The sequence below is a fragment of the Hydra vulgaris genome, chromosome 06, assembly GCF_038396675.1.
Source record: "Hydra vulgaris chromosome 06, alternate assembly HydraT2T_AEP".
In the NCBI taxonomy this organism is placed as follows: Eukaryota; Metazoa; Cnidaria; class Hydrozoa; order Anthoathecata; family Hydridae; genus Hydra; species Hydra vulgaris.
Window position 1 is genome coordinate 7,268,829 of NC_088925.1, and position 14,730 is coordinate 7,283,558.

Consider the following 14,730-nt stretch of genomic DNA (forward strand, 5'->3'; position numbering starts at 1 on the left):
ATCATAGTATAGCAGAGTTTGATCTGATTTTTAAATTTGTCTGGAAAACCGTCAATATTCAGAACAAACTATAATAGACTTAAAACCGAACCTCGGGGTACGTCGATGGTAACCATGGAACACTATGCTTTGATCCATTCACAAAGCATCCTCATTGATTCCATAGCTTTCCAGAACTTTGTAAAATGTAAAAGGAAACTCTAAATATTTTTTCGGAGAATGAATTTTAGTTTTAATATTTTTATTTTTTGTGTTTAAAAAAGTATATCTTTTTAGAAATGCATTATACAAAATATTATCCCTTTGAATAAAAAGTACGTACATATAATGCTACACCAAGAAATAATTTTAACTAATGGGTCGATGAAAATTTTATTATATATACTTTGGGGGACGGTTTAGAGAAGGTTGGAAAATCCTGCTCTAGGTGTTCCTAAAATGATTTGGGTTGCCACTATTGAGAAAGCTTAGAGTATTTTTTGGTGCGCTTTTCTTTGAAAGTTAAAGCATATGCTGCATGCCCAGCATATGCTTCAGGCATGTCTGAAAATTTGTGCTTAGCTTTAAAAAACTATTTGACTATATAGTGACAAGTGCGCTCATTAAAATTTTTTAATGTAGTTTAGGTTAGTGCAAACTTGAGAGGACTGACAGAACCTTTTTTTAATGACTATTTTAAAAGGAGGCGCTAAGAAGTGCATATTACAAAGTCTTATTACAGACCACTGCAAAAATAATGTCGAAATTGTGAGGAAAGAGGGGTCATCAACTCCCTAAATGGTACTATAAAAATGTTCATAGTACAGGCCTGATAATAGATTATTTTACATATTGAAAAAATCAATTAGTCCGTAGGTCGATGCCTAATGTAAATTGTTGGTGCATTCTACTAAGTTATGTGTTTTCTACTTATTTAAATGTAACAGCTAGGGCCGGCGACAGCATTTTTTGGTCTTTGAGATAGTTAACTTCCAAACATGGAGCAAACTCCAAACATTTATATTTTATACTTATGTCAATTAAGGATGCTATGCAAAAAATTGCTATGATTGGAGCTTGGAAACAAAAAAGCCCCAAATTTTTTGCCAATCCTACGCAAACGTGATAGCAACAAGTTGATGAAATATTTTTTGAACCATTTTCAACTAGACTAATATTCATCAATAAATTTTAAGTTTCATAGTAAAATATTTTAGTGTTCAAAAATTATGGTCATACAAAGTTTAAACCCCCTCAATTTGAGGGGGTTGCAAATTTTATATTGTCATAATTTATGAACGCTGAGAGATAGTACTATGAAACTTAAAATATATCGATGAATAATAGTCTAGTTGAAAATGGTACAAAAAAAAATTTCATTAACTTGTTGCTCTCACGTTTGGGGCAGAGTAAGCAAAAATTTAGGGGCTTTTTTGTTCCTAAGCTCCAATCATCGCAATTTTTTACAAAGCATCCTTATTTGACAGAAGTATAAACATATAAATGTTTGGAGTTTGCTCCATGTCTGGAAGTTAGCTATTTCAAAGACCAAAAAATGCTGGCGCCGGCCCTGGTAACAGCCCAAACAAAATTGTAAATATTCGTACTTGTGCGTGTTTTGTATAATTTAGGGTACTTTTAGCGGCTGGAAGGATGTTTTAAATGCGTATCTTTTAAACGTATTACAGGGTTTGTAGACAATTTTTCATATAAAATTCCGACTTTTTTTAAAAATCAGTCAATTTTCTCTGACTATTTTTAACACGGAATAACATTTAAAAAAGCCATCGGCTATATTGGATCTGTTATAAATGGACATTTTAGGATTGTCAAAATAAATAATTACAATAAAAGCCTTATCAATTCCTATGAGTTAACTGTATGGTATCAGCAAGAGAAAAAAACACCATAATTATAAAATAAGTCACCTTCTCTATCAAAATTCCCTGACTATCTAATTAAAAATTAATAATTCCCTGAATATTCCAGGTTTTCCCTCACTTTTGCCAAAATGAACCAATTTTTCATGTTTTCCAGGTTCGCTACGAACCCTGTATTAATACGTATTGTGGTACTTTTTATGTATGGAAAGATGTCTTAAATACGTATCTTTTAAACGTATTAATAAGTAATATAGGACTTCTTATGTATTATATACGTAACTTTTCTAGAAAAACTTCGTATATAATACATCGGTATTTGCCTTTTTTTTGCCTTACATTTATTTTACTTAAGTATCCATAGAGTTTGTATAACATAAGTAGTCTTGGATTAAACGTAAGCTTTGCTTTTAAATTTATAAGCCATATGCAATTATAAATTTTTTTATTTTTAGATTTTATTTCAAAAATATTTCAATAATTGGTTATTTATCCAAATTCTTCATTCATCCATATTATCCATTTATTGTTGTATCAATTAATGTTTTTAGCTTAGCAAATAAACGTACTTAAAAAAACACTTTTAAAAAACAAAGGGGATCTACTAATGGTAGCCCCATTATGTACCTGTATGTACTACATTCGAATCATTTTGAAAACATTTTAAATCTAAAAATATATTAGGCAAATAATTAAAATAATATCATTATAAGTTAAAAAAAAAAATCTCATTATTAACATCACAAGTACAATATATTGAAACAAAAAACCATTAAACTGGTCTGCAATGTTACCAGTTAACAAAGTACTTTTACCTTATTTATGTTAAATTTCTTTAACTATTGGCTAATGATCAATTATAAGTAAATTTCAAATCATTAAAAGTTACCAAATTGAAACCATATTTCAACAGGTAGTTCAATGAAATTTAAACAAAAGGTAGAACTAAAGAAAAAGAAATTTAATTAAAAGTAAAAAACATAATCATATTTTAGACATTTGAAACCTAAAGAGATAAAAAATCATAATGTATAAAAAATAATGCAATGGCAGTCTTAAAAGACTGCCATTATGAATATTTTGAAACTAGATTTGGAAACTTTGTTTTATTTAATTCTGAATAAAAATTAACATGTCTTGTTCTTGCAAAACGTTAAACACATAGTTGTCAATGAAAGAAGTAGTTGTATATGACGTAGTGACAAGTAGTGACGTATGCCTAAGACCGCAGCCCTGTTAAAATAAAAGATTACTATGGATTGGTAACCAGGACTAGGAAAAATTTATATATATATATATATATATATATATATATATATATATATATATATATATATATATCAGGCAACCAAAAAAGTTCGTGCGGTTTTGCAGATCCATAAATAAGTACACATAAAAACAGTTTTAATAAAGTTTATTCTGAAAAATAGTCTCCTTCAGCAAGAATAACTTTCTCCCATCGTGAAATAAGCTGGTATATTCCATTTTTATAAAAGTCTTGAGTTTGGTAGCTAAAAAATTGAATTAACATATTTTCGAGATCTTCTCTATTTCGAAACTGACAATTCCTCATATGATTATCCAGAGTAAAAAACAGGTGATAGTCGCTTGGCGCAAGGTCTGGTGAATACGGAGGGTGAGGTAGAATCTCCCATTGTAAACGTGCTAGAGTTTCCTGTGTGATTTTTGCGGTGTGCGGTCTGGCGTTGTCCTGGTGGAATACAACACCTTTTCTGTTTGCCAAAGCTGCTTGTTTTTGGTGAAGAGCAACCGAAACTCTGTCCAATTGGGCTGAGTATATCTCAGCAGTAATGGTTTGTCCACTTGGTAGCAACTCATAGTGAACAATACCTGCTGTAGTCCACCATACACACAGTAAAACCTTTTCTTGGTGAATGCTTGGTTTAGGAGTCATCAGTACTGAATCATTACTGGCTAGCCAATGATATGTTCGTTTTTTGTTGCAGTACATAATCCATTTTTCGTTGCACTTTAACATCCGGTCAAAAAATGGCACTAAATTGTGGCGGGAAAGCAATGAAGAACAAATGGTTAAGCACTGTAGCTCGTTTGTTTCACTTAACTCATAAGGTACCCATTTATTCAACTTCCAACGTTTTCCAAGTTAGTGCAAATGTAAACGAATAGTTTCATCACTCACATTAAATCTTAAGGCAAGGTCCTGACATGTTTGACTGAAGTCCTGCTCGATTGCCAGTTTGATATCCTCGTTGTTTACGATGGATGGTCTTCCAGATCTTGGTTCATCTTCAAGGTTTTCATTTCCAGAAGAAAATTTTTTAAACCACTTTTGACCCGTCCGTTCTGCTATGGTACCTTCCCCAAAAGCAGCGCATATCTTACGACAAGCTTCTGCAGCCTTGGTTCCAAGTTTGAACTCATAAAGTAAACAGGTGCGAATTATTGCATCTGACACAGCCATACTCCACTTAAGACTTAAACTTAAAATGCACTAATAAAACTTATGAAATACACTGATTGATTCTCCTTAAAACAAGCTTTAATTTATATGCAAAATCATCCCCCACCACAACCAGTTTTCTTAATACATTTCTTAGAAATAGGCAATTAGGATAAACTGCACAAACTTTTTTGGTTGCCTGATATACATACATATATATATATATATATATATATATATATATATATATATATATATATATATATATATATATATATATATATATATATATATATATATATATATATATATATATATATATATATATATATATATTACAAATATGCTCATTTCCCATAATTTATATTGCTTTGTTCTTTAACATACAACACAGTTGTCCATGAGAGTAGCAGGTTTCTTTTAGACACCTACCAAATCAAGTAATATTTAAACTTGAAATTTATTGATTGTCATTAAATATGTCAATCAGACAGAAAACAGATTACATTTTAGTACCAATTGAAAATGAAAATCTGATAGCTGCAACTAAATCCGAGAGCAAATACCCATTTACCACCAGAAGAAGCTATGCATCATTATTACTATTTTGAAAAGTGCAAACTTTTATCTCAATTTCTAAGTAACATATAAAACTACACAACCAATTTTAAATTTTAAATAATTAGGTATACCTGAAGGACTTGAGCTGTTCAATAACTGAACAAGAAAGTTATTATTTTTTATTATGGTTGCCAGTGTTAACTTGACCATCACTTAGATAAACTTTGACATTTCCCAGCAAATTTTGCAACATCAAACTAAGAAAATGAAAAAAGAAGCATAAAAAATAGGTGTTTATATTTGTTAACAAAAAAAAATTAATACAAATTAAATAATCCTTACAATCAACAAATATAATCCTAACAATCAGCAAATTAAAAAAAAATTTACCAATTGAAGAGAATGAATTAAACAAATTAAGATATAAAATTTTACTTTATTTATTTATATATACTTTATATATTTAATATATTTTATATGTACTTTTACTTATTTATATAACTGATTAGAAGTATAAAAATATTTCAATTTTAATAAATTTAAATAAAGTGATATAATAGATAAATTTACTAACTACCCACTATTCTTTATCTGTTGGCACTCTCACTAAAAAGCAAAACTTTTAGCTCTAACTTATTGGCACCCTCACTAAAAAGCAAAACATTTAGCTCTCTCACTAAAATATTTTTGAAAATCTCATTAATTCCAGCTTGAGCTCATTCTCTTGTTTAGTAATCACCATAATTCTTCTTACTGGACATGACTATTTGAAAAAAATAAACCAGTTATACTAATATGAGTTTTTGTGCCATATGTTTTTCGCATGACTTATTCAAAAATATCTGGACCAATCACTTTGGTTCCATTGGAATATTTTAGTAAGAATTTTTTTAATAAGAATTATTTTAATAAGAATTATTTTATCTCAATCTGGTATATTAATTCAAGTCTTTCTATATTTTAATCAAACCATAATAAAACTATTATATATGATAGTTTATATGTAAGTATAGTTATAGAGCCGTAAGTATATTTACTGCTCTTTATAAGATTTTTAAAAATTATTTTAGAAAAAATGGGTCTCTACTTAAAATAGGTTGCCGAACAAAGGTATAAACTGATGATTGATCAAGGCTGCTGTGCACTATCTGACTGACTATCTAACATAAAACACATACATGGCAAAGAACAACAACTTATATAACAACAATACAACAATATATATATATATATATATATATATATATATATATATATATATATATATATATATATATATATATATATATATATATATATATATATATATATAGGTAATGTTGCAGAATAGTGGCGTAAAATAATTTTATTTTTTCGCTTGTTGTGAGACTTGCTCAAAGTGGTGACTTTTTAATATAAATATATGGAATAATTCAATATCTTTTTTAGACTTTTTTTAAAGTTTTTTTTCTATTATTTAATAGACTGCCTGCCCCAACCAAACCCTCCGTCGATGTAGTGGCACTTCTTTGTAGCACTTCTTTGTAGCTACAAAGAAGTGCCACTACATCGATGGAGGGTTTGGTTGGGGCAGGCAGTCTATTAAATAATAGAAAAAAAACTTTAAAAAAAGTCTAAAAAAGATATTGAATTATTCCATATATTTATATTAAAAAGTCACCACTTTGAGCAAGTCTCACAACAAGCGAAAAAATAAAATTATTTTACGCCACTATTCTGCAACATTACCTATATATATATATATATATATATATATATATATATATATATATATATATATATATATATATATATATATATATATATATATATATATATATATAGCAGGCTATAAGATAGTCGATGTAGCAGCACTTCCTTGTAGCAGCAGGCTATAAGATAGTCGATGTATGTACTGAAGCCAATTAATATTAGTCTATATTAAAAAGTCACTACTTTGAGCAAGTCTCACAACAAGCGAAAAAATAAAATTATTTTACGCCACTATTCTGCAACATTACCTATATATATATATATATATATATATATATATATATATATATATATATATATATATATATATATATATATATATATATATATATATATATATATATATATATATATATATATATATATATATATATTGTTGTTATATAACAAAATATGGCAATGTTAGATTAAAATAAAGTTATTTACAACCGCAACACCATAAAAGATTATTGCATATCACTGTTTTTGGCCCTTAAACACATTCTATATGAAACCATTCCTTGCATAATCCACATTGTATCATTGGTTCTTCATTGCTTGGCATTCTGCAATTGCAATATATATCTAAAAACTCAACCTTTGAAATTTGTTGTGAAACTCTTCGCAGCTTAGATGGAAACTGTGTCAATCCTAATTTTTCAAATGACTTTAACAAATGTTTTCTCATATCTTCCTGTAAGTACTTTACAATGGATGGATCTCTACCAAAGCAAAGTTCACAAGCATTTGCAAGTGCAAAATGTCGACAGTCATCTAAACCTAACGAATACTGAACATTTACAAATTCAATTTTAGTTTTGTTAGTGGTAGAGCACAAAAGATCAGCAACTGTGTTCTTCAGCAACAATGTCAACTTATTATGCAAACTGTCATAAACCCTGACAGTCCCCAGTGTAATCCAATGCATACTGTTGTAATTCAGACACTGAATAAACTCTTTATCTTTTTGAACCACTAAACTGTTTATGAGCTGTAAAATGGGATCTCTAATTTTTGAGAAGTTTCATTTAAATCCTCATGATTATAATTATTTGGTTCATTTTCTGATATTGAGTCTGATGATTCAGTAAAGACTGAGGGATTCGGAGAAATCACTTCATCATTAAAACATTATCAAAACTTTCTTCGTCAGAAGAGCTATAATCAACCAAATATGTTTTGCAATTTTGTAAAGCAGGGTCTGAAGGATTATAAATTTTGAGATGACTGCCAGTAGTACAAATTGTAACACCTTTATTATTTTGAAGTTTGTATACTCCATGAGGAAGGCAACTAAGTATTTTATAAAGGCCTTCAAATCTATTATTTAATTTACCTCTTTTTTATGTCTATGATTTAATTTTAGTACTAATGAATTGACTTTAAAGACTCCAGGTTTCGAGTGCTTTTATCATTATTTTTTCTTTGCTTTACTTGAGCTTTTAAAATAGTTTGTTCAGCTTAAGTGGTAGATTATTCCAAAGTGGTCTGAATTATTCCAGTTCTTGCGTAAAACTCAAAACGAGGATGCGTTTTTAAATTATAGCTGTTAGAAATGTTCTTTCTGAGTCCGAAAATAGTTGGATGGCACAATCTACGACTATAGTAGATTATTCCAATGTTTTTATTTTTTTTTTTCTACTGTAAATCATACGCGGAGTGTTGCTACATCGACTATCTTATAGCCTGATTCGCAACGGAGTGCTGCTACATTGACTTACAAATAGCCTGACTCGCAATGAAGTGCTGCTACATCGACCATCTTATAGCCTGGGTCGCAAGGGAATGCTGCTACATTTACTATCTTGAAGCCTATCTAATAGTTAATATGGTTTTTTTTAAGTACAAAATTATGCTTAATTCTTTTAATAAAAATAATAAAATCAATATACTGAAAAAAGCAAACATCCCCCAAATTCAGATAGGGTCAGAAGATATTGTATCACTAAAGGCAGATTGTGGTTTACCTTGGGAAAAGATGAAAAAATGATTTGGTTAGTACTTCAAGACCCGTGGATGTTAATCCGACCTTGCACACACACATATATTTATTTATAGTTATCTTTATTTCAGATTTTTCCACACAAAAAATGTCAAACTACCGTCACTTTCTAATCAGCAAAAAGTTTCAAAATATTGACCAGGTGTTGATTTAATTGTTGAAAACAAAGAATTTCTGTTTAAATTCAAAAAATAAAAAAGGAACTTTTCAAATAAAAGATACTCCTACAGCATATATTCATGATTTACCATCGCATTTAATTAAGTTACTGGATGAATTAGAAAGGTAAGTTCAAAATATATTTAAGTTTTCTGTAAACAATTTGTAAAAATTCTATTCTTTGTTTTATAAATAAACAATTTCTTCTTTATTATTGTAGATATAACCAAGTCTTTGAAGCCAAAGACTAGAGAGCAAATCTTAAAATTGGGCTCTCAAGACACATAGATGAAATTAGACAGCTTCAAACAATGAAATGGAGGTTAATAATTAAATATTTCCAAAATTTATTTGCTTTTCAATTTATAAAAAAATTGTTTGAAAATAAAAAATATTTTAAATCAATTTTAATAAAATGTAATTTTAGGGAAAAGAATTTGTGTGTGTTTATATTTGGTGATTCTCTAAGCTTGTATTCTAAATTAAATTACTAAAAATAAAATTGCAAAAATTATAAAAATTAAATAACTTATTTGTAATAAAAACATAAAAATTTATGTTATAACTGTTTTATTTAACAGGTCGTCATTGCTGTTTATTTTGTGAGATTACATTAAGTGAAATGCAATTGAATACTGAAGATCGGAATTGACAAATCAATTTAAGAACGCTTCAAACTTTGAAATCGGATTATAAACGATTTAAAAATGACAGAGGCAACATTAAAAATGCAAAGAGATTCAATAATGTAATTGATAAGTCATTATTTGATATACCCTGTGTGTATAAATTGTTGCTAAACTTTTAATGCATATAATATATATATATATATATATATTTATATATATATATATATATATATATATATATATATATATATATATATATATATATATATATATATATATATATATATATATATATATAACTTGTTTCTCTGCGCAGTGGCCTTGTTTGTCAATGTTCGTGTTTCGGAGATATAGAGCTGAGAGAGGGTTATAACCACAATTAAGTAGCTTTCTTGTCTGTAGTGCCCTTCAAGGCCTTAAGGAGGTGAATTAAAAAAAAATGAATATATATTATATAACGCACCTAACTAATAAGGGATTATTTTAAATCATTTTACAGGTAACAATACCAGCTCTCCACATCTCAATGGGAATATATCTAAAATTCTTTGACGTTAGAAACTGAATGTCATCTCCTTGATATCAAATTAGCTGGATTTCTTGCAATAAATGATAAACGCCTTGAATCAGGTGAGTTTAACAAATATGTTAAAAAGCAGGTAGAGATATGCCAGTTAAAATATGCCATTGATGATATAAATAACAAAATTCTTCTTATTCAAGATATAAGTGTCATTGAAGTACTTTGTAACCCTAAAACTCAGGTTACTTGCAGTTAATATACAAAGAGAGAATTGTACTGTTAAAATCAAAGAGAATAGAAAAGGTATCTTATAGCGGTAGTGGTGTAGTGGTAGAGCGCTTGCTTCATAAGCGACAGGTTCCGAGTTCGATCCCCACCACGTCCCTGGTAGTACCGCGCTCAACTTGTTTCTCCGCACAGCATCCTTGTTTGTCAAGTTTCGTGTTACGGAGTTATAGAGTTGAAAGAGGGTTAAAACCACAATTAAGTAGCCTCCTCGTCTGTAGTGGCCTTCTGCGCCTTGGGGAGGTAAATTAACAAAAAAAAAATGTATTAAATAGTACTGGAAATAATGATTTATTTTTAGAGCATTGTTTTTTTATTTTACGGAGTGTATTATCTAAATTTTTTGTACAATAATTATATTTAATTTTTGAGGAGGCACAAATTGCAGAATGCTGTAAAGTTGAATTATTAGAAGGAATTGGGACAATAATAAAAGGAATTGAATTTATTTTACAGTAGTGTGGAGTGCAGCGTCAAGCATATCATAGTTGCTCGTTCATTGGAAATCATGTTCATAAAATGTTGAAAGTACGGTATGAAAATATAAATCTGTATTTTCACGAAATAGAATCTGTTAAAATTTGTTCTGTATGCTATGCAGGTTTTCATAATCTCTGCATTAAATTATCATTTCCAATCAACATTCCTGATCAAATATATTAAAGTGCATATACGTATTTATGCATATAAAGCATTTGCATATAATAAAAACTTTTACTATACGAATGTAGTATCCTATGATTATTGTTTATTTTTTAGGTTAATAACATAAAAAAGTTGTGACTCGATTCTCCTAGTAGTTTTCAATCATATAAAATATCAAGAATATCCACTTCATGTAGAGGCGATTAACATACAACAAAAATTCAATATTTTGTTTAACAACTATTCTAAGTGTCACAATGAAACGAACTCGTGTCATTTATTTAGCGAAGAAAAAATCAAGAGTTTTGGTAAGTTTATCGATTATTATAAGAAATATTTAATAAATATTGTTTAAAGAAATATTTTTCCATTATATATTTAAATTTACTAGTCAAGTACATTTTTTTATAGAAATAGCAGTATGTGAATTAATGAAGTTTTTTCGAAGCACTTGACTTAAAGAATCAATAACTCCCAAAATGCATATGTTAGAGAACCACATGGGAGTATTTTTGACCACATGGGAAGTAGGTCTTGGATTATATGGGGAGCAAGGTGGTGAGAGTATTTATGCAGAATTTAATAGTATTGAAAGAATATACTCGAGCATGTCTGGTATACGAAAATTAGAAAGTTTAATGACAGACCGTTTCATAAGAAATAGCATAATGGCAAAGTCATTAAAATCGCCCATCATCCCTCCAAGAAAGAAAACTGCATAATAAACTTTATATTTTATGTACAATAAAATGATTTTGCATAATAAAATTGTATAGTTTATGTCAAATATATATGTTTAATATGTTTGTATAAAGTAACTTTAAGATGTTGTCGAAATAAGTCAGCCATATTGTTTTACGATAAGTAAAGAAATATCGAAATATTATCCAACTTCTTAGCTGCACATCTTCATGTAAAAAAATAACTAGTAAAAATACTGTGTTAGATGTTATAGCTTTACTTTTATTCTTTCCAATGATATATAATACTATATAAATTGATCTTCGTAGGTTTTATTAAGAAATAAAAATGGTAGTAAAATCCGCGATGAAATCTCGGTCAACTTTACAGGTGGATTAAAGCTTCGGGCGTGACATATTTTTGTTACTTTTGATTTTTTGATTTTTTCCAATTACAAAAATGTAAGTTAATAAAAAAAAAAGTTTATTAGTGAGATTTAATATTTTAGTATCCTATATATGAAAGATTGAAAATACCTCTATATTCTCCGTTTTCGAGGCTAGTGGAAAAACAGTTTTGAACGCACAATTTATTTTTACGTAATGCGCTTGCGCATAATAAAATGTCGATTGCGAAACTAACGTGACCAAGTACTATCATAATTTAAATAGCATGATATCAGCTTATGTATTATCTCATATAAACCATGGAATTAGCAGTAGATATGCTTAAATATTGAGGATATAATAATTTTTTGATCTTGTTTCGTTCTGATGTAATTACAAAAAATTGAATAATAAAAAATTATAACGGGGTTGGTAAACTTTTTTAACAATAAAACAATGAAAGGATATTAACTATAAAACCAAGAAGTTAAAATAAATAACACCGTCAAACTTGTATGAATATACTTAGCCAAAATTATTTGTAACAAAAAAATTAGAATCCTACCCGTAAAAGAGGTTATAGTTATATATCTTAAAAACCTGCTCATCTTATGCAACCTTTCCCTATACATTTTTTGATAGATTTTGAATATTTAACTTTAAATATAACATTCAAATTAACCCCACAAAATTGTGTCTAGATCATATCCCTCTGCCAGTATACAATAAAATTGTATACTGGCAGATTACCATTCATAACCAAAGCCCTCAGTCAATGATCAATGGTAAGTAAAAATATATTTATACTATTTTAAATTTAAATTTCAAAACCACAGTCCATGTATACATTATATTAAGTTTCTTTTATTTAAATAATAAAGAAAACCCATAATAAATATCTGAAAATGTATAAAGTAAGGTTTAAGGTATTATAAATTACGACGTAATATCTCTTTTAGAAACTTGGCATGATGCAGAAAATTCTTGAATTAAATTCTGTTATAGTTTGCCACCTTATAAATTAATTAGTCAAGCAAAAACCAGGAGGCTAAGGGTTTATGTCATAGATAGTCTTTTCATCGAAATTATTAACAATAACTGCAGAAATATATTTTTTTGATGTATTTTTTGTCCAAAAAGAAGTAAAATTAAGTTTTGTAAAAAAAAACTACTATAAAAATTAATAAAGAAAATAAGAGCATATATTACTGGGACATAAACCATAATGCATTGACATATCAATTATCTCCCGAAATAAAATCTTTCTTTGATATCTTTTTAAATTCGATATCTTATCAATTATTAATAAACCCTATGTGAAAAATTCAACAACTGCAATTGGCCATATCCTAACTAAGAAATTAGCTGATAATATAAAAAAACTTAAAGACAAATTAGTTAACCTACTAAACGAAAATTAGCAATTAAAACAAAAAAATCAAGAACTTATAAAAACGCAACAAATGATCCGTCAAGAACATTAATTTAATTAAGTCAAATAATTAATTTAAGATAAAAGACAGACCAATAATTTACCTGGTTTTTTTAATCTTTAATGTCAAGGGGAAGCCAAAAGAACAGTCCCTGCATTTTTAGGATCAGAGTTAAAGGGATCTTTAAGTCTGATCCTAAAGATCCAGACTTAAAGTTCCCTTTAAGTCTGCATCTTTAGGATCAGAAAACTGATGGCAATAGTATTGATTTCCAGAACCATCAAGTCCAAGTTTACAATCTCTACATGTACAGAATGATGATTTTCAGCCCAAAACTAAAATATTTTAAATGAGACTCAACAGTGTCTTTAAAAATACTGTTCATAGGGGATGGAGTTTGTTTGTAATCACTGCTTAATTCCATGTGTAGCAAAGTAGATTTAAAGGCATCTACATCATTCCTTGATGACAACTTTAGTTTTAAGAAAAGCTTATAATTATATATATATATACATATATGTATATATATATATATATATATATATATATATATATATATATATATATATATATATATATATATATATATATATATATATATATATATATATATATATATATATACATATATATATTTAAACAACTTTAAAGAGTATTCTACACAATAGAGTGCTCAATGTTCTTAAAAGAACAGAGCAATTATATATTAGTAGAAAATCACTTAACTAAATTTTTTTTCCATTTGACACTGTGTTTCATCAACAAAGATTCATCAGAAATGAATCATTTCTGATGAATCTTTGTTGATGAAACACAGTGTCAAATGGAAAAAAAATTTAGTTAAGTGATTTTCTACTAATATAATATATATATATATATATATATATATATATATATATATATATATATATATATATATATATATATATATATATATATATATATATATATACATATATATATAACTTATAGTTCTTCATAAGTATCTAGTTGCAATAGTATTATCTTACATAATTTACGTGATATTTATAGATTGATCCAAGTTGTAGGTTAAAGCAGTTGCTTTCTGTACTGATATTGTTGGAAATTTTACTCACTTCTCCTTACCCCATTTTTTTCACAGCTCCGGGCAACTTCTTTTAAATATTATGACTTTTCTACTCCCTGTTCATTCGCATGTTTTTCCACAATGTCCACAAAATCATTCAGAATATTTTTGTAGGTTTTTCAGATTGATCAATGAATTAAATGATAATGTATTCTAAAAAGTAAAAAAATGGCTTACAGAATGTCCCAAATAACATAATACTTAAAAAATTCAAATAAGTGTTGTCAGATCAATTTTTACCTTACGTAAGCAGACTTTTTACCTAAGCAGAATTTTACGTAAGCAGAATTTTTACCTTACGTAAGC

General features: G+C 28.0%; 1 protein-coding gene across 1 annotated transcript; it reads right to left on the bottom strand.

Annotated features, from left to right (window-relative positions):
* Positions 1-3,273: 3,273 nt before the first annotated feature.
* On the bottom strand, positions 3,274-3,831 carry LOC136081156 (histone-lysine N-methyltransferase SETMAR-like). The gene has a single exon (XM_065798453.1). It carries the CDS (start codon positions 3,829-3,831, stop codon positions 3,274-3,276), a length of 558 nt encoding a protein of 185 aa, XP_065654525.1.
* Positions 3,832-14,730: the final 10,899 nt, after the last annotated feature.

Excerpts from the sequence above, each read along its gene's own strand:
- LOC136081156 (XM_065798453.1), bottom strand. The coding sequence starts at position 3,831 with ATGTACTGCAACAAAAAACGAACATATCATTGGCTAGCCAGTAATGAT.